General features: G+C 31.9%; 1 protein-coding gene across 2 annotated transcripts; it reads left to right on the top strand.

Moving 5' to 3' along the window:
* Positions 1–531: 531 nt before the first annotated feature.
* Positions 532–19,754, top strand: LOC144843037 (inositol polyphosphate-4-phosphatase type I A-like). Of its 2 annotated transcripts, XM_078699688.1 has the most exons (24): positions 532–609; positions 975–1,073; positions 1,833–2,018; positions 6,155–6,307; positions 7,578–7,820; positions 8,152–8,387; positions 8,719–8,850; positions 9,029–9,073; positions 9,484–9,689; positions 10,525–10,582; positions 11,798–11,900; positions 12,547–12,657; positions 13,185–13,293; positions 13,757–13,919; positions 14,566–14,616; positions 15,590–15,820; positions 16,216–16,401; positions 16,547–16,615; positions 16,754–16,877; positions 17,153–17,276; positions 17,571–17,711; positions 18,058–18,268; positions 19,001–19,155; positions 19,285–19,754. In XM_078699688.1, the coding sequence occupies exons 3-24, from the start codon at positions 1,901–1,903 to the stop codon at positions 19,421–19,423; spliced, it is 3,108 nt and encodes a 1,035-aa protein (XP_078555814.1). In that variant the 5' UTR covers positions 532–609; positions 975–1,073; positions 1,833–1,900; the 3' UTR covers positions 19,424–19,754. The 2 variants fall into 2 exon arrangements, with proteins under 2 accessions (XP_078555814.1, XP_078555815.1); XM_078699689.1 differs by lacking the exon at positions 14,566–14,616.
* The last annotated feature ends 707 nt before the right edge of the window (positions 19,755–20,461 follow it).

Below are 20,461 nucleotides of genomic sequence, written 5' to 3' on the forward strand. Positions count from 1 at the left end.
CTTTTAAAACAATAATTTAGCTATGATATGATATTGAATTTATGAAAGGTCTACTGAATTTAGGATATACGGTGTTCTACAAAACTGAAAATAATTAATTATATATATATATATTTTTCTAATAAGAGATTTAATTTCACCATCATTTTTTGTTGTTGTCTTGTGCTTCTGTTTATTATACAGATAAAGATACAGATATCTTTTATTGTCATAAAAAACCAAAATAGTACAGTATGAAATTTGCGAAAAAGAATACACTTAATTATTAATAGAAAAAAGTTACAACACATGCAAAATACAAAAACATTATCGACAATGAATATACTATTATTTATTATTGTTAAAACTTCACGAAATAACGGAAAAGATCGCCGTTCAATTCTGTGATTTCAATGAAAATCATCCGAGAAACTTTCCGAATTGAACGAGTCGAGTACTTTATCGTTACGACACGCATGGAGTACCTCGGAAGACTTCGGATCGGTCGGTCGGTTCTTCCGCACTGTCAACATTGACTTGTATATGCTGCTGGTGGTTTTTGGGAGTAATTTAAAAACAGTCGTAAATCGGTATTATTTTGTGGTTTTGAGCACTTTATTACGATATCAGGTAAATGAAAATTAACTCATGAATTTAATGAACATTATCGGAATGTTTTTGTGGATTGTTTTTAGTATTTAAATATCATTTGTTGGAGTCAAACTTATTTACAACCTAGGCCTACCCTCTCTAGCACTACAGCAATTTACACATGGATACAACACAGTCGTTCGGGAGGCTCACTGCCGCCCTGGCTGGCACAGGCACCGAACATGACCAAGCCTAGCTTCGAGTTTATTTCTTCATTGGTGCTTAATGTATAGTCTATACTGAACATACGTAATTAAATTAATTTCTTAATTATTCCACTCATTTCATTTTTTTGTTCATAATAATATATATTAAAATTAATTTTTAAAATTATTTTTTACTAGGCCAGGATCCTAGGAAGCCAACAAAATTATTTCAGAATATCACTAAACTAGGCATAGTATTGCAGGTGAAGACATACTGTATAAAGATGTTTCTGTAAGGTAAGTCTACATTGATCTTAATCAAACCATGATTATGTCCATATAGGCCTAGTTTCTGTAAATTATTTGATGACATATGAGTTGAGGGACTCACTTAATTGTGCTTTCTTTCTGCATATCATAAACTGAAATTTAAGACCATCGTAAAATTGTAGTGTTATAAAAGTTTACGAACAGTGAATAATTTTTTTAGCATATTTACTTGGTTTAATCAAATATTGTTCATTTAATTTTGGGATCACAAAATGTTTTTAAAATTTTGTTTGTAAGCCTTGTGTTTTTTTTAACAAATCAACAAATATAATCATAAAATACAACTTATTTAAAATTCTAAATATTTGCCTACAGTATAAACTTCCTAGAAGTGTAAATAGAATATGTATGTATTAATATAGAAAGGAAATAACACAAAATTTGACCATAAGAACTGTAGCACACTTTCCCCGTAGCTCTCCATAGGGAATCATAAATGTCACTTACTTTTCCCTTTATGTTTCCTGCTAAAAGGCCATGCTAACTGGGTCAAAATGTTCCAATTGCAAGTGACATTTTAAAAGCTTTCATTTGTAAGTTGTGTGTAATTAATAAATTTGTTACTTAAAACTGTTGGTTTTTCAGTTTTAGATTCAATTATCTTTATGTTCCTGCTAAAGAGAAATTTTGTTTATTAATTAGTCGGATGTCATTTTTATAGTATCATTGTCACATGATTTAATATATATAAGTACTTGAATCTTAGCCTCATTTTTTCGTTTGCAGTGAGTATTTTCGAAGCATCCGAGCCCTGTTAACATCAATGGTTGGCTTGCCGTCTTGGGCCTAGCATTATGAGATTTAACAGTAAGGAATTGATTAATGTAGCCATCCAGCCAGCCAAGTTCTTTACAAAAGAAGGCCCTCTTTACATCAGGAATGGAAATGGGGGTTGGTTACGCAAGTCTGAAGGTAAGAGTTTTCTATAATATATTTTTTTCTCTTTATTTTGGTAGGATAGGATAGACAGATGCCTTTTTCACTCAAGCTCCTGTGAATACTGTTCCACCAGTAAGCTCTCATATGGGAGCTTCAAAGTGCTGGAGAACGGAGTCATGTAAATGCCTTTTCTTCTTTTTTTTTGTGGCTATTTTAGGATATTTTATGGATCATTTTTTTTAAAGACTACAAAATCTTTCAAAGAAAAACAAATATTTTAATGATTTAAAAACATTTTAATAAAAAAAAATAAAAGAACTTTGGGTTAATTCTCCCACTGTCATTTTTATTTCCAGTTCTGTCTAAATTCTTCAAGTGTAAATAATCTTTTTCAGGTTAGAGGTTTAGGTATTTTCTCAGCTCCTCTGTTAGAGTTTTTAAAATTTTTACTTCCCTGATTGTTTGTTTCATGTTTTTCCTCCTTTTTTCGGTTTTACCTGTCAGGAATACCTAAAGCTACTCAAGATTCCGTATTTTTATTATTTATGATTATTTGTGTTTAGAAACAAGATACATGTTATTTATCTGTTTTATCTCATTATTGTATTGTATACTTTACACGAATAAGAAATATTAAATGTTAATTAAAAATAACCCCATAAAATGCAAATTTTAGGATGGGTTTAATTACCTTCTGTACTGTATCCAAATAATACCAAAATGTTTATTTTAAACATTTCACTGACAACATATGGTTATGACTTCATATGAAAAATGTTTAAGCAAGCCTACTTTAGTAATTAAGTAGTACAGTCATATGATGGCTATAATAGTATGCAAATAAATGTAGAGTGCTTTATTAACGTCAATTAATTTCTAAAATGTCAGAGTAGAGAGGAAATCACACTCTCTTAGGGCTAAGTACTAACTGTTGCTTCCCGTCTTATCAAGGCCTACTCTACGCTAGCATCTTTATTAGCGTTTAAAAGAATTATTTTTTTAACCTAGATTTTACAGTAATTTTTTTTTCAAAATCAAACTGGATCAGCAATCCAATACAAAATGTTTATACATATAGTGTACTCATCTACTGTACAGTAAATAATATTTTTAATTTTAATAAATCAAAATATTTAATTTAAAGATGTATTGTCCCCCAAAAAACATGAAAAATGAAGATTAATTAAATCAGACTTTAAATATGTGATTTTGTAGTTTTAATAAAGTTAATCACTTCCATAGAAAGAAAACGAAAAAAATAATGTTTTCACTTATAAAATGACAAAATAAATGGTTAAATTCAACCAATAATCCATTGGCTGGCAGCCAATTTGACAATTTTTTGCTTTAAATTACATTTCTTTCAGGTAAATACATTTTTTCCATCCAATTTTTGGTCAAAGTGGATAACCATTATGTTACATTAAAATGGAATATTCAAAATTTGTAAGAATTATTTTTTCAGGGGGACAATACATCTTTAAAATAAATAATTAAAACCTATGAAAAAATGTAGACTACGGAGTACGACTGACATAAAATTTTATTGCTTTAAAATTCCGTAAATATATACAGTAGTAACTACCTCATGTATTTAATTAAAATAATAATTAACATTGTGTAGCTATAAAAGTAAACGAAATATGTTTTGTTGAAAAATAATATACTAGTCTGTATAACTGTACAGTAGTATTATAAATAATTATACTGTACAAATATATTGTAAAATATGTTTACCAGTGGTTTCCTGGAATTGAAAATATATTGTTCATAAATCTATGAATAGACTCATTGTATTATAAATCTAAAGTTCTCTCTACTGTACACTATCAAACTAGTTTGACAAAAAATGTGATGTGTCCAAATATGGAAGTGATATGCACAAATATGGTAGTGCTATGACATCATCATATCCATTAATAGGCACATAAAGTTTGATAGTATAGACATAGCTTTTAGTAATTCTACTAATGGTAATTCTGTAATTTTTCGAAGAATTAAATGACGTTACTAGTCTATTATGATACTAAAACCATGTCAAAATAACAACCATATTATACTGTAACATACTATAATTGAACTATTAGTGAACATTATAAAACTAAACCATATATTTGTTGAAAAGTGATATATTAGAAATAATTCTACTGATGATATATTGTATTTATGTGTTTACCATGATTTCCTGGAATGAATATATAGTTTAACAATAGTTGAATTCTAAAAATATACACAATAAAACATTCATTCAATATTGTCTTTTTGTCTAAGGCAGATTATGAAATATATATAAATCAATGAATACCACTCATTGTATTCTAAATCTCAGTAGTTTTACTAAATCTGTACATTTTCAAAGAATTATTAAACCTACAGATTCTAATGACTTAGCTAATCTATTATAGTATGGAATCATTTTGTGTTTTAAATTCCATGCAATGTATTAATATTACATTTTATTAGAGTAAAAATAACCACAGAAAGAAATGTGGTTAGTCCAACTTTCACAATTGATATTATGGTTAAATTATTGAAAAATTAATTGTGTCCAAAAAGTGTTCAGTGTAAAATTAACCTATTACAGTATCCACAACTCTAATATAATTTATAATGTACTTTCATAACAGTATACAAATTAGTTACAATAATTTTCTATTGGGTGTAATTATTAAATGATGTATTTCTGACTGTGATGTTGGTGATGTGATGACGATGGTATCAATAACAATGGTCTTTAAAGCTCTGTCCGCACTATCAAACTTTATGTGACAAAAAATGTGATGTGCCCATATATTATGGACATGATGATGTCATGTCACTACCATATTTGGGCATGTCACTACCATACTTTTTTTGTCAAACTAGTTTGATAGTGTAGACAGAGCTTTAGATTAGTTCAGAACCTCGCACATCGCACTTTTTTTGTCAAACTAGTTTGATAGTGTAGACAGAGCTTTAGGGATCATGTCAACATTATTCTACAGCAACTGCTGTACATTTTTTCTTCAAAATATTAATAACTTATAAACATAAATAAACAAATGTATTTGATTATTCCAACAATGCTCAACAGGTTATTAAACAGTAAATAAAATACTGTAGGTACTGCAGTAATTGCAGTAGAATATTTTCAACATGCTCTCTCAATCATATGTGACAGCGCCATTTTAAAATTTAAAATATCAATGCATCTACAGTAACTACGACTTCAGTACTACTGTACAGTAGTTAAGCTACTCTTATTTCATAGCTTTACTTTGAATACAGGAAAGGCATAGACTGTTAAGTTTCCTGTAGTTTACCAATGTTTGTTTATATAATTACTATACTTGTTGCGGATGTCAAGTTCTTGCTCCACAAAGGCATGACATCATCAATTTCTTTACCTCTTTTTCTTGCTTTAATGATGGCACTCTAGCTAAATGTTTGTGGTTCTTTGAAATGATGTTATAGTGAAGATCTTATTTATTTCTACCTGAATATAGATTAGTATCAAATATTACTATACTCATGGTTCTGGCTATCATGCTGTAGTATGTGACTGACACTGACAGTGTTTCTGCATTATTCCATAAGTGCCTGGTTTTGTTTGATGACACCTAAATCTCCCAATGCCTTGTTCTCTCTGATTACATTCAGTGGCATAACGCACAGGCCTGAGGCCCCTGGTTTAAGGACCCTAAGTGGCTGAAGACGTTTTTAGCCTTTTTTCAAACTTACTTTAGCCAGTGAGTGCTGATAGCTAGCTGTTTATGCCACTGATTACATAATAATAATAATAATATCCTGGATTTATATAGCCCCTAATGTTGTGAAACCTCTCCAAGCGCTGAACATTATTACTCCAGTCATTTTTTTGGATCAAACACGTATGGAAACATACTCCCATAATGCAGCTAGTAATCAGCGCAAAGTTGTGTTTTGATCTATACCGGGTACCCATTTATACACCTGAGTGAAGAGAGGCAAACGCAAGTAAAGTATCTTGCCTACGGATACAAGCAATGCAGCGAGAGTTGGATTCGAACCTCGGTCTCACGATCAGTAGTCCAACACACTACGCCACACGCCCTCATGACACTAGTTTCCTCTCATTGCCGCCTTCTCTTTGAAGACTGTACATCACTATTCAATTCAATATTCACCACTCATGCTGTAATTTCTTCCAGGATATCAGGAGAAGTGGTGCCGTCTTCGTGGAAATTTATTATTCTATTTCAAAGGTCGTGACCTTTTGTCGGACCCTCAAGGGGTGATTGTTCTGGAGCAATGCTTCATTCAGGAGGAGTACCGAGAGATACAGCCTCATGCATTCTGTGTAGGTGAGTATTAAAGCAATACTCATTTTTAAGAATTTTTGGTTGACAGTTTCATTGTGAATCTTCATACTCCCTCTACTCTGTGTAGTAAGAATGGAGAAAAATAAAAATAATACTGAGGTTCTTATTACTAGAGTCATCTGAACACTATTACAAATTAAACTAAACATTTAGCAAAGTGGAGTGGAAAAATAATTTAGGTTTTTGCTAATAATACCATTTATGAATGAGTAGCAATAAGGTGGTATTTAAACGATAAACTTTATTGAACAAATGCTTGGTATCAGCGGCGCACGTTTTTAAAACGGTGTATTCATAATTTGCCAAGCAAGTAAAAAACAAAAAGAAAAGTATCAAAACATAACATTTAAATTGTAAATAAATAGGAGCGAATTATACAAGTAAAATAAAATAGTAAGATAAAAAATAATCAACAGTACAGTACTTAATTGTTATGATGGAGTATATAGGCTAGTACCCTGGCAAAAATGTTCCCGGACCAAGCCTTTTTGCACCGTACTGAAGGAGATATTGTTTCCTATTTAAAGAATCAGATACTGTACAGCCAACATAATTACAATCTTATTTGTACAGTATAGTATACATTCTAATAAAGATACAGGTTGGGTTTACAATGGGAAGATTCCCTGGTTAGCTAAAGTGTACTTGAATTATAAACAAATCATACAGATCAAACAAGGAAGACTATTAAATTATATCTGTCATTCAAAGCAAAGTTAATAAGTAATTTGTTATATCAGTAGTTGATTTTATATACAAAACATTCTCTGATAATGTCCCAGATAGTTATTCTAAAAATAGCCACAATGAGTGAAAAGGGAAATACCCTTTTTGTGCAATTTGACATTTCATATTAATTTATTAAATTATTAAATACTACATTTTCCTTGCTCCTTATTATATTGTGAGATTCTACAAAACTTAACATTCCTCTGGAAGCTTCTGTACTACAGCATGAAATTGTTTATCTTGAATTGTTTTATTTATTATTTATTTTTTTTTATACATATTTAGCTAAATGGATCAACTAATTACAGTAATTGGATTTACTTTAATTACTCTAATATACTTTATACACAATCAACCTCTGTGTTCCCACTCCACTGACACTGGTATTTCCTACCAGCCCACAAGGGCATCTCCCACCCACAGGGGTATCCTCCACCCACAAGGATATCCTCCACCCACAAGGGGCATCTCCCAAAAAAAAATTCTAAGAAATTCTTTAATTTGATAAATCTGGTTATTTCAGTTTTTGTAGGAGAGGAACACAACCAGTATTTTGCTGCACACTCAACCGATCAGCGTGATGAGTGGGTGGCGCTGTTGCAACAGGCGAGCTACGAGAGTTTACGCGGCCAGTTAAAGAGTTTGAGAGGTCAGTTAATAGCAAGGACAGGTCGTGACCCCATCAATGAACAGAGGCATGGTATCCTAGATCTGGGTGATCCTATGGACCTACAGCAGGTTGAACCTATGCTGGAGATGTCACTAGGTTGGTATTTATATATTATTTTTTCAACCTATAATCACTACTAATGATTTTTTGTACAAGAAACAAAATACACAGTAGTGGAGCTGTAGCTTGGTGGTTAACATGCTTGCCTTCCAATTCCAAGGTCCAGGGTTCAATCCTGACCTATTTGCCAGGGTTGTAACTCATGACTCTTTCAACTCCACTCCCTAAGCATCAAATGAGACTTAGTTTATATGTAGATAAATTATAAAATAGTTTATCCATCCTGTAGTTGGCTAATTATTTGCTGTTGAATGCGTATGAAATTAAAAACAAATACATTTATGAATTATTTTCTTCAATTTTTCAGCTTGCTCAGATTTACCAAAAACCGTCTCAGGAAAAGCGCCTAGTACATTTATTACAATCAGTGTTGTTACACCCCCTGAAACAGAATGGACAAAATGTGGACAAACCGAGATTATTGACTCCAATTCCGATCCATTCTATCTTATGACCGTAGTCTTTGAAGCAAGCAGTCGCGTATCTGTGATAACAAGGTTACGCGCTACTTTATATGAAATACGAGAGAAACCAAATGGTGCTGTGAGTATTTAACCATTATAATGGAATTCCTATCATACTGTATATCAAAATATTTCGCCATATAGGAAACAAAAGCTAACAGACAGAACAAATTTTAAATCAATGAGACAGGGTTACCTAAATGTTATAACAAATGTAATATAACAGTTGAGAGGCACTCCACATATAGGGAACACCCCAGTTAATGAACACTTTTCTGTGAAAAGATTCATCAGCAATATGTGGTAACAGTACGGCCAACTCCTATTAAGGGGACACTTTTCTTCTAGTGAACCTTCTTTCATAGTATGACATAAATTGTAATTAAACATGTATATTTTATTTATTCTAGGTAATGCCAATGGGTAGTGCTCTGTGCTCATTTAGGGACATTGTCACATCACCTGAAAACCGTTTAGAGTTAACCATTATGTCGGCCGACGGCAGGTCTATAGGTGGCACTATAACACTATTTCTTTGGGAGGTAAGTTGACATAAAAAGTTTATAAATGTTGTTTCTTGTTGCTTTGCAATTTTGGGCTATGTAACTTTTGTCAGGTTTGCCTTTTATACATATTAGGAAGCAAGCAATTAATGTACAGAATTTTATTTTATTATATTGATGATTATCTGTAGAATAATGATTTGGTATTTCTTTCCAGCTGGACCTCCCAGCCCCACCAAAAAACACTACTATTCCAAAAGAGGTAGGTATAATATTCAACTAGTCATAGATGTATTTTTCCTGTGCAGAGGTGGGCATCAACATCTACCATCAAATTCTTCACCCACCCTAAAGCTTACGATTTCCCAACAAGCCTAACTCCAACATAGCACTCAGTCAAGAAACCTCTGTGTACCTGCAAATACTGTTTGTTCTCATCTACCCTTTGAAATTCACCCTATACATATTTTAGCTACATCCCTGACCAGTCTAGAATATACTCTATGCCAAGTCATGTGTTCTAAATATCCCTAACACAGTATGTTTAAGGAAACTATTTTCAACTATAGGATAGATAGAACAATACAACTATAAGATAACTTCTGGAAAATACTACAACAAAAAGTTGTTATGTTAGAAGATGCGATAATAATCGTTTTTCATTTTACACAGAAAAGTGTGACAAATTCTATACCTAGGCAGACTAGCACGCGCAAGAAGAAGGCTTTATCCCTAACTCAAGATAGCTTTTATAAAGCGCTGTACTGTTGTCCAATTAGTAAGACATATCGTTACCCAAACACAGATGGAGCGATTGTGGTCGTACAGGAAATAATGGTTGAAAGTAAACTTAGTTTTAATCTGCCCCAGCAGCTTATGTGAGTATTGTTATAACTTTTCTCCGTCTTTATTAATAATATTTATTGTCATCAGTGCATCATTATCATCAGTGATTTCTTTTTATTCTGTAAATCCATGCTTTTGCTAAATATATGTGGAATTGAATTATCAACAATCATTACATCAAATTGTTATTACATCATGACAATCATTATTACATCATGACAATCATTATTACATCATCACAATCATTATTACATCATCACAATTATTATTACATCATCACAATCAATATTACATCATCACAATCATTATTACATCATCACAATCATTATTACATCATCACAATTATTATTACATCATCACAAGCATTATTACATCATCACAAGCATTATTACATCATCACAATTATAATTACATCATCACAATCATCATTACATCATCACAATCATCATTACATCATCACAATCATCATTACATCATCACAATCATAATTAAATCATTATCAGTGCATCATAATAATCATCAATATATCAATACAATACTACATCATCATTATTACATCATAATCATCATCAATGCATCATAGTTATTATCATCAGAGGTGTTACGTAGCGGCGTAGTAGTTTATCCAGCTGCCATTCAGGCACTGAATGCTTGTCAGTATACCAAGACAGTGATGTGACACTTTGTAATTGTTTTTTCATTTATCTGTTTTTGTATATCTCAGAGCAAACATCATTTATATTAATTTTATTTGCAAATGACAATAAATGGAAGTAATTTTCCACTGATGAATGAATGAAATATAATTACATTATATTTCAACTCTTTAGTATGAGTGTAAATGTTGAATTATATTTAATTTCACAGGATGTTATATTTACAAGAAGAAAAGAATTGGTTTGAAGAGTTAGACCGTCTAGCTAATGTAAGTTTTTTTAAATTATTATATCAATTTTGTTCATGTAATGTATTATGAAAGTTTGAAAGTTATAAATAAATAAAACAACTTTGTTATGCTATGGCTACCAAATATGCAAATTTGTTTTAAACTCTATGCTTAACAAAATTATTTATTCAGTTAATTTATAAATCTTTAAAATCAACTATTAAGAACCTGTTTAAAGCAATTTGTATCTCGTGAATAGATTAAAGCTTCCTGATGATAAACTTAAACTGTCCCTCTAGCTGTCAATGCCAAGGTACCATTTGAAGGAAGTGTCAAGTCTCTCGGGCAGATGTTACGTCAATGAACTGATCGGAGGTTTAATACTTCCTCTTCAAATGCATACTCGGTTTTAGAAAAATTTAATTTCAGTTTTATTTGTGATATAAACCCTTAATATATGCAAGCTGTTATATACATAATTTTTTCTTTATTTTTTTTAAAGTCATTTTTTTATTATAAATTTTATTATATTATTTTTGTTTCTGATACAAATAAAAATAGGAGTCATAATATACAGTAGATTAATGTTAGTTAGATTAGTTATTGATCAGTTTGTTTGAAAGTGATTGATTCGCTTTTATTTATTTTTATTTTCACTATACGAAATCATTTTTGTTAAGTATACTATTGACTACTATAGAGGACATAAAACCTCTATAAATATTCATATTAATATGCAAATTATGCACCTTGTCAATGATTTAAATGCAAACACCTGGACATACACAGGTGTTTACCATGTGGTTTTCCAATGGTATTGGCAGGTGCAACATAAACGTGCTTGAAGCTGGACTTGGCTTGTAATGATACAAGGTCAAAGGTTATGGACAAGCATACAATAGTATACAATTAAATCAGTGTAAAGATGTATTGTCCCCCTGAAAAAAATTTTTGGAATATGCCATTTTAATATCACATAAAATTGGATTGAAGAAAACTGTATTAACCTGAAAAAATTGTAATTCAAAACAAAAAATAGTAAAATTGACTGACAGCCACTGGTTGAATTTAACGATTTTAACATGTTTTTTTTTCTACGGAAATGATTAACTTGATTAAAATTACAAAATAACCTATTCAAAGTCTGATTTAATTAATCTTCATTTCTCATGTTTTTGGGGGACAATACATACTTCAAGTGTTTTTTTAATTTAATGGAAAATATATGAAATTATTAAAATAATTTTTTTAAAGCTAAATGAAGAATATGAAGCAGCCAGGAAGGAGGTTATAGCAGAGCATGTTAAACTGAATGCAACGTATAGAGCAACATTAGAATTCTTTAAAAATTACAGAGGTTTGTATTAAATCCATCAAATATCTTTAATATGAATAGTCTTTAAGGGTCTATATAATTACTATAATGGTCTATTTATAAGTATATATCATCATTAATATAATAGTCAAATGGTTTTATGTATATATTTAGTATAATAGTCTATAGTTGGAGAGACACGCCCATTGGCGATAGTTGTCTTTGACAGCTCTTGTCTCTCCTCAGTGCTCCCTTTTTATGTTTTACTGAAAGGAATAAATTAAATAGAATAGGGTTTATATTTTTGGTATATTCATATGTTTTTATAATCATTAATATATATCTTTAGTATAATAGTCTATAGGGTCTATATCTTTATTATAATAGTCTATAGGGTCTATATCTTTAGTATAATAGTCTATAGGGTCTATATCTTTAGTATAATAGTCTATAGGGTCTATATCCCTAATATAGCCTAATATATCTATAGTCTATGTCTACATACTTGATTAGCATTTTACCAGGCCTGCATTAGCATACAATTATTATCAACTCAAAGTACTTTTGATAAGCACACTTTTAATTGTGCAAGTATTCAAGTGGTAGTGTAGGGTATTGTAAAATTTGCGTTTTATTTTTAAAACAATTGACATTTGTTTATTTTGTCTTTTTACTTCCCGTTTCTCAGGTGCTCAGTTTAAACGTAGTATGGACAAAACCGACAAGCAATTAGAATTTGTTCCAACGAACCTTCACTTACAGATGTTAAAGGTCGAGGAGAATATGGCAGACGGTAGAGGTAATTAAGTAATTTAATTGTGTGTCATTTTTTAATGTTTAAATTTGATCAGGAAATACCTGTACATTATTCTTCAACGAGACAGTTTAAATCTTTTCTCAAATTTTCTTCTGTAAGTACTTTGAGACCTCACTTGGTAACGAACACCTCATAAATATTCAGATTATTTTTATAGTTTTCAATTTAAACAATGAAAAAAAAAATCTCCATTCTGTGCATGCAATCTATGCCTACAAATAAATATGCTGATACTGTAAATATATTGAATAATACATAGATTTGTTTAAAGGTCTGTCTACACTATCAAACTAGTTTGACAAAAATTATGTTCCAAAATAGGGTAGTGATATGCCCAAATATGGTAGTGATATGACATCATCATTTCCATATATGGGTACATCACATTTTGTTGTCACATAAAGTTTCATAGTGTAGACAGAGCTTTAGTAAAAAACACAATGAATTCCTGTAGTCATATACTTGTGTGGTAGTTTCACTATTATTACTATTACATCTATTTTGTTTAGATGCTTCGTATGATATTGTCACGTTTGGCGCACCAGCGGCTCACCCTCACAAGTTCCGTCATGGAGGCCTCCTTAGGTTACTACACCACACTCCAGAGGAACAGCAAAAGTGAGTTAACCTTGTCTTTATATTTTCTCCAAACTTGGTATAGAGGTGTAAACAAGATTACCCAACCCCTTTTTTAACCGCAATTCCACCTAGCTAGAAATCAGTCTCCATATTTCTATTTGTGTCCAATATAGTCATGCCTAATTCCATCATTATACAATCGTTACTTTAAATTGAGGTATTAACCTGTATTAAGTTCTGTCTATCAAATTTTATGTGACAAAAAAAATGTGATGTGTCCATGGACATGATGATGTCATATCACTACCATATTTGGGCATATCGCTACCATATTTGGGCACATACTTTTTGTCAAACTAGTTTGATAGTGTAGACAGAGCTTAAGTCTTGAAACTCAGTTTCATCATTGCTTCTATACTAATTTTAAAATACCATTTGTTATGAATAACATTAGCATGTTGTATTTGCTAGTCAATAACAGAAAATCTTATACTATTTTCAGTGCAATACGGCCGCGGAGTCAGGTACCGAGCGCCAAAGATGCGAGTGGGCAGTTAAACACGATCAAAGAGATCGTTGAGCAACAACTAGACAAAGTAGTTACAGCGGCTAAAGACTATTCACTAGATGCTGTTAAATGTGTTTTATTAGTGCTCAATGAAAAGGTATTTTCATTTAATTTATTACAATATCGTCATCGCAGCCTTAGCTGAATTACAAAGATATTTACATATTATCAATATTAAAATTTGTATAAAAGTGTAAAACCAATGGTGATTAAATATAAAAAAGGATGCAATTGACACCAGAAATACTATACAGGAACATTATAAAAGTTTAGCTTAAAATAGTAAAATTAAAAAAAAAACACCTATAAGGTCCAATAAGAATAACATAGACAGAAGGTATGTAAATACTGCAATAAATACTGTATGTATAAAAACAAGTGCCTTAAATTAATGCTGCCTTGCCATGTGTTCGTTAGAAAGAAATCCATCTAGTTAATACTGTAGACGTTTGTACCAAAATACAAAGATTCCCCACTAAATTCACTCATCTACAAAGACTTTTATATTATACAGTACTTAATTAAAACCTTTTCTGTTTTTGTTTTCTGTGACCCACAGACATACAATCCATAAAAGTCTATTGTATTTGCTTTCACACACACAAGAAATGTAGTTCAGTTTAATTTTTGCTGAAGTAATAATTTAATAAACATTCTATTATTTAATATATTTTTATTTAAAGACTGTAGCTTTAATTTTCTTATTTCTATATTTTTTACAATATTTTGTATGTTAATTACAGCTTTGTAAAATAATAGGACACCATAGGTTGTGCTCTTGTGGCAGCACTGTTGTAAGTTATATGTAACAACATCGTCATTTATCCCCTCAGCCTTCCTTTGCACAAATATTTCATTCTTTATTTGGTGTTGGTTTTTTATCATATTTATATATCTCAATCCCGAGTTTCCCAGTGCCTTTCAAAACAAAATGCATTTTTATCTCATTCATTCTATATGTCCACCTTTTGTAGTTTAATCACTTTTGATGTTTGTTTCATCCTACATCCTTTTGTAACTATGTTGGTATATGGTAGAGTAGTATCAATTTATCACCTTGTGAGCATCAACTTATCACCTTGTGTATCCTCTATATGTATTGGTATCACCCTGCATATCCCCTTTTTGTAGTTCTATCACTTATCCTTATCCTATCACAAATTGTGTTGGTTCCATTATGTATGCATTATAGATAGGGTATTGGTAGTACAGTAGAACCCCCATCAATACCCAACAAAGTGTCCCTTTCATAGGGGTGTCCCAATGGAGTGTTCTACTGTATGACCTTATAGTATAGCACCTGTATTTTATGTAGTGTCACTTGTATCATCTATTTCTAGTGTTATCACCTTCTTATCACAATGGTGTTGGTATGCTATTACTTTAATTAAATCCATTAATTAGTATTCTTAATTATTTAATCAGTCATCTAGATATTATGCCATAAAGCATTCCTCATATTGTCTTGCCTCAGCCCCAACAAGTTAAGTAAAATGGTCACTTCAAAAATCAGTTTTACTCTCCCTTACTCAGGCCTTTTCTTTTGAGGTGAGAGAGTGTGATCACTCACCTAACACTCTAAACTGCCCTTGAGGAGTGTGATTTACAACACGCTTAAATTTGGTAAATTTCTACACACCAAAATACAAACGGTACACCTACAGCACCCCTGAATGTATTGAGGAATGCAATTTGTAGCACACCTACAATTTTACAAAGACAAGGCCTGCTTACTAATCTCCCTCAATCGCTATGTTCATTTGACAGTTACAAGAGTTCCTAATAACATGTGACACTGCGTATTTTGAAACGACGTACACATCGTACAAGAGCGCCCTGGAGCCGAAGCAAGGGGCGATAAATGGTAGTGAGACAAGTAGTATTCTATCTGCAGAATCTACACATTCAAAAATAGTTACCCCAGAAGATAAATGGACATTCGACGGGGTAGGGTTTGTTAAAATTGATGCAGAGGAAAGAGGAAAACCTGGTACATGGGTAGGTACATTTATTTTAGGGTGTTTTTTACTGTATAAATTATCAAATGAGTACATATTAGTGGAGCTGTAGCTTGGTGGTTAACATGCTTGCTGTCCAATCTCAAGGGGCAGGGTCATCCTGACCTAGTGCCAGGGTTGTAACTCACGACTCTTTCAATTTCACTCCTAAACCTCAAATGAGACTTAGTTTAAAGCACAATAATTGAAATAAATAAATATCTTCATACAGATCAAAGGTAAGGCATCCAGTCGGCCTGGGTCTCCTAAATTTATTTTAAAATGTAGTTCAAGCGCTTGGACAAAACAGTTTTCACGCCCCATTTTCTTTAAATCCTGGATATACCATGTATATGATATCAGGTTACTGATTTGATATACCTTTATTTCTTTTAGCAAGGGATGAAACACCAAATAGAAGACTGTTTTGAAGTGCTACAACAAAGCGTTGAAATGCTGCCTCACAACGCCACCGCCACAGAGCGTTGTCACGCCACAGTCAGTTCAGTGCAGACGTTACGAGACGCGGTTAATCATCTTCATACTCAGGCCAGAATTAGTATTTCTTTCACTAGGATGAAGGTAAGAGTTATAGTTGCAAACTTGCAATCACTAATTTTATATAACCAATTAAGTGAAAATCAGTCCCTTCACCATCTCCCCTGGTTTATTTTTTAAGTATAGTAATATGTATATGATATTGATTGTTTATTTTTGTTTATTTCAGGAGGAGCATAGCAATCTTGCATTCAATATGGCATTGAAGTATCGGAGAGATGTTGCCTTCTCTCAGGCTGTAAGTGTGTACTAAGTAATGTTGAAGAAATGTTTCTGGTTAGCATATAATCGTATCTTAAGAAAATATTAGGTTGAAACCTACAAGTTGTTTTACTTAAGAAACCAATGTTTGATTATGTTTTTTTTTTATTTTTAGTTGACTGCGGCTACATGTGGTGTGATAGCCAAGTTACGGCAGTGCATTGACCAGAAGGGCTTTGTACGTCAGTTACGGACCATCGGTATGATAGTGCATTTTGAAAGCCTACTCAGTACATATGGTAAGATTGAGTCGTAATGACAAATTTTGAAATACATCTCCTTTCAACTTGTGTTGGCTGTGATGACTTCTAATCCAGGCCTCGGAAACTGATCTCTAGTTTAAGAGGAAGGATTAATTAGTATACAAATGATGAATGTTTATGAGTGGAATGGTACAAATAATGCCATGAGTTGAATAGTGCTATATTACTTTCTTCACCAAATCACAAAGGCATGAAATATTTGACTTCTACATTTAATATTTCATTTATTTTATTTTCCTTCTTTTAAATAGGAGAAGAAATGGGAATGCTTGAAGACATGATTGTTGCTATTAATGATTTAAACAAAGTAACTTTTCATGTTCGAGAAATGTCTAATCCAGAGGGCGACCCAACACCCACAGTAACTGGCGACAGGTGAGAAAATAAAGAACTCTGTCATAATTACTTGACTCGCACAATCTTTAATATTATAAAGTTCTGTCTACACTATTAATCTTTATGTGACAAAATAATCTGCCCGTATATGGACATGATGATGTCATACCACTACCATATTTGGCATATCACTACCATATTTGGGCACATCACACTTTTGTTGTCAAACTAGTTTGATAGTGTAGACAGAGCTTTAGTTATTCTTGATATTTAACTGAGAGATTACGAACAATCCATCATACTTACATTTGTTATCACCTTGATATTTTTCAGGAGTAAAGTTATAGTAAATGTTCCCTTGTCATCTGCAATGTGTTCAAAGGTTTCTGCAGAACTTTTTCACAACTTCCAGTTTAAGCTTGTACCAATCATATTCAGTGTTGGTCTTAATGAGGAACAAACACTAGCAGAATTGTGAGTATTTACTACTAGACAGTTGTAAACATTCTATCCCAAATTGTATGAATGAATGCCCTTTTTCCATGCCATGTTTCTGTGGGAAAATAAACAAACTAAACAAGTTGTAAACATTCTATCCCAAATTGTATGAATTAACGCTCCTTTTCCATGCCATGTTTCTGTGGGAAAATAAATAAACAAACTAAACAAGTTGTAAACATTCTATCCCAAATTGTATGAATTAACACCCCTTTTCCATGCCATGTTTGTGTGGGAAAATAAATAAACAAACACACTAAACATGTTGGTAAACAAAAACAATATTTACAATAAATTATATTTATGAGTCCTTTTTCTTCAGAATTGGTGACACGTCACTTCAAGAAACTACGAACCGTGAGAACATGTCAAAACTTCAGAAATATTACGATCTTTTCGTCCACGAGTTTTCACCGGATGACCGACCGAAATCTCAATCTCCCGTCACTTTAGATATTCTAGTTAGCAGTCTCGCCCATCATGTGCAATTGAAGTCTCATAAGAATATGGAAATATTACAAATTAGTAGTGAGGTATTAAATGCTATTTATGTTAAGTAAAGCTCTGTCTATACTATCAAACTAGTTTGACAAAAAAAAGTGTGGTGTGCCCCAATATGGTAGTGGTATGTCAAAATACAGATACAGATATGACATCATCATCATGGACACACATTTTTGTCACATAAAATTTGATAGTATAGACAAGGCTTTAGGAGGAAAAAATAGTTTGTTACGCATCACAATTTTAGAGCAGTTTCCATTGCCAAACAAGGCTAAAGCCACTAGGCCAAGGGGCAGATACAAGGGTGGCTCTGCTGACACTAGGCCTAGATACTTTTGATGATTGTCATATTGTATGGTATTTATTTTTTATAACACACCTGACCTATATCCTTTCAATTTTATTGGCTAATTACTCATCACATGGTATGGTGTACCCTAAATAGAGGTGTCAGATGAAGGGGATTCTGCTTTAATTTTTTTTAAATATCTTTTTTGTCGTATTTATATGGTATTGGTTTTTGTTGTAATATCACGAACTTGTGTAAAAACAATCAATATTGATTGAACAAGTTGTACTGCCCATCAGTCTCGTGCCTAAATAAAGTTTATATATATATATTCGCTATTGATTCTACCTCATGGAAAAGTGATATCTAATGGTGATAATCAATAGGCTCTAATACTTTTTGTAAACATTTTGAAACATTTTTCTAGCATCTGGAATTTTAATAATAAAATGTAATATTTATTTCACTTTAGTTAACAAGAAGAATGAATGGAGTGAGATTCACGAGTTGTAAAAGTGCCAAAGATCGTACTGCAATGTCTGTGACTTTAGAGCAATGTTCACTTCTGCAGAAGGAACACCAGATGGATCCTAAAATCTTTCAACATCTTCTTGACACAATGAGAAGGTATTATTGACATATTTATATATGTTTATTCTATTCATAGAAAAACAACAATTACTGGGGTAGAATCGATCTTTTAATAATAAAAGTGAACTTTCAATTCTAAAACCTCCTACTATATTTATTTTGCAGCGATGGGATTCGTCGAGATAACGTTAGAAAGAATCTAGTTCATACCAACAAGTATGCCTTCAGTAAAATGCAGTTGAGGGCGTTTCCTAAGATGTACCGTCCACCAGATCGCACCTTTGGCAAACAAGCTGCAAGCTAATTATTAATTTAGTGTCTTCTCTTCCCTCCCCCCTCCCCCCCTAATTAGGAAGGTTTTGCAACCTTACGAATACGATAAGAACAACGGATACGTCACACATATGTGACATTTTTTACCTGATCCCCATTTCATATTCGTAAAGTAGAAATTGGTTTCTTCTAAAATAAAAACAAAACAAAAAAAACAGTTTTGCAGCGATGGGATTCGTCGAGATAACGTTAGAAAGAATCTAGTTCATACCAACAAGTATGCCTTCAGTAAGATGCAGTTGAGGGCGTTTCCTAAGATGTACCGTCCACCAGATCGCACCTTTGGCAAACAAGCTGCAAGCTAATTATTAATTTAGTGTCTTCTCTTCCCTCCCCCTCCCCTCCTAATTAGGAAGGTTTTGCAACCTTACGAATACGATAACAAAAACGGATACGTCACACACGTGTGACATTTTTGACCTGATCTCCATTTCATATTCGTAAAGTAGAAATTGGTTTCTGCTAAAAAAAAAACAAAACAAAAAAAACAATTTATATTAACTCAGGATTGTAAGACCATATTTACCAAACCATACTTTTCAAAGTGATTTACATAAACAATAATATTGTTTGTATTTGTGAAGGTTGTAAAAATGAAATATAAATATTCACTATTTAATTGTTTAAAGTATTCAATGCTTTCTTTAAATGGAATAAAAATATTGCAAAATTAATACATGTAAATATTATTGAACACACAATGTTAAATTGTAAATAATAGAATATACATTGTGTGTTATTAATATTCAGATTTTAAATAATAAAGTTTTAAGTTAAATAAAGAATTTTATTTTTAAGGGTATGTTTAGCTGTAGACGCCAGCAATATGTGTTTATGTTTCGATTTATTTATTTGGGTATCAGACTGCCATTATTTTTAATGGTTTCTATTTTTGTATGTTTTAAGATGTTTGATTCGATAGTGTTTTTACAAAGCAATTATGTGTAACTTAGCAAAAATAAGAAAAATTGTATGTTGCTTGTATTTATCTGCTAATACAGTAGAACCC

Source organism: Antedon bifida, chromosome 5, assembly GCF_963402885.1.
Source record: "Antedon bifida chromosome 5, ecAntBifi1.1, whole genome shotgun sequence".
NCBI lineage: Eukaryota > Metazoa > Echinodermata > Crinoidea > Comatulida > Antedonidae > Antedon > Antedon bifida.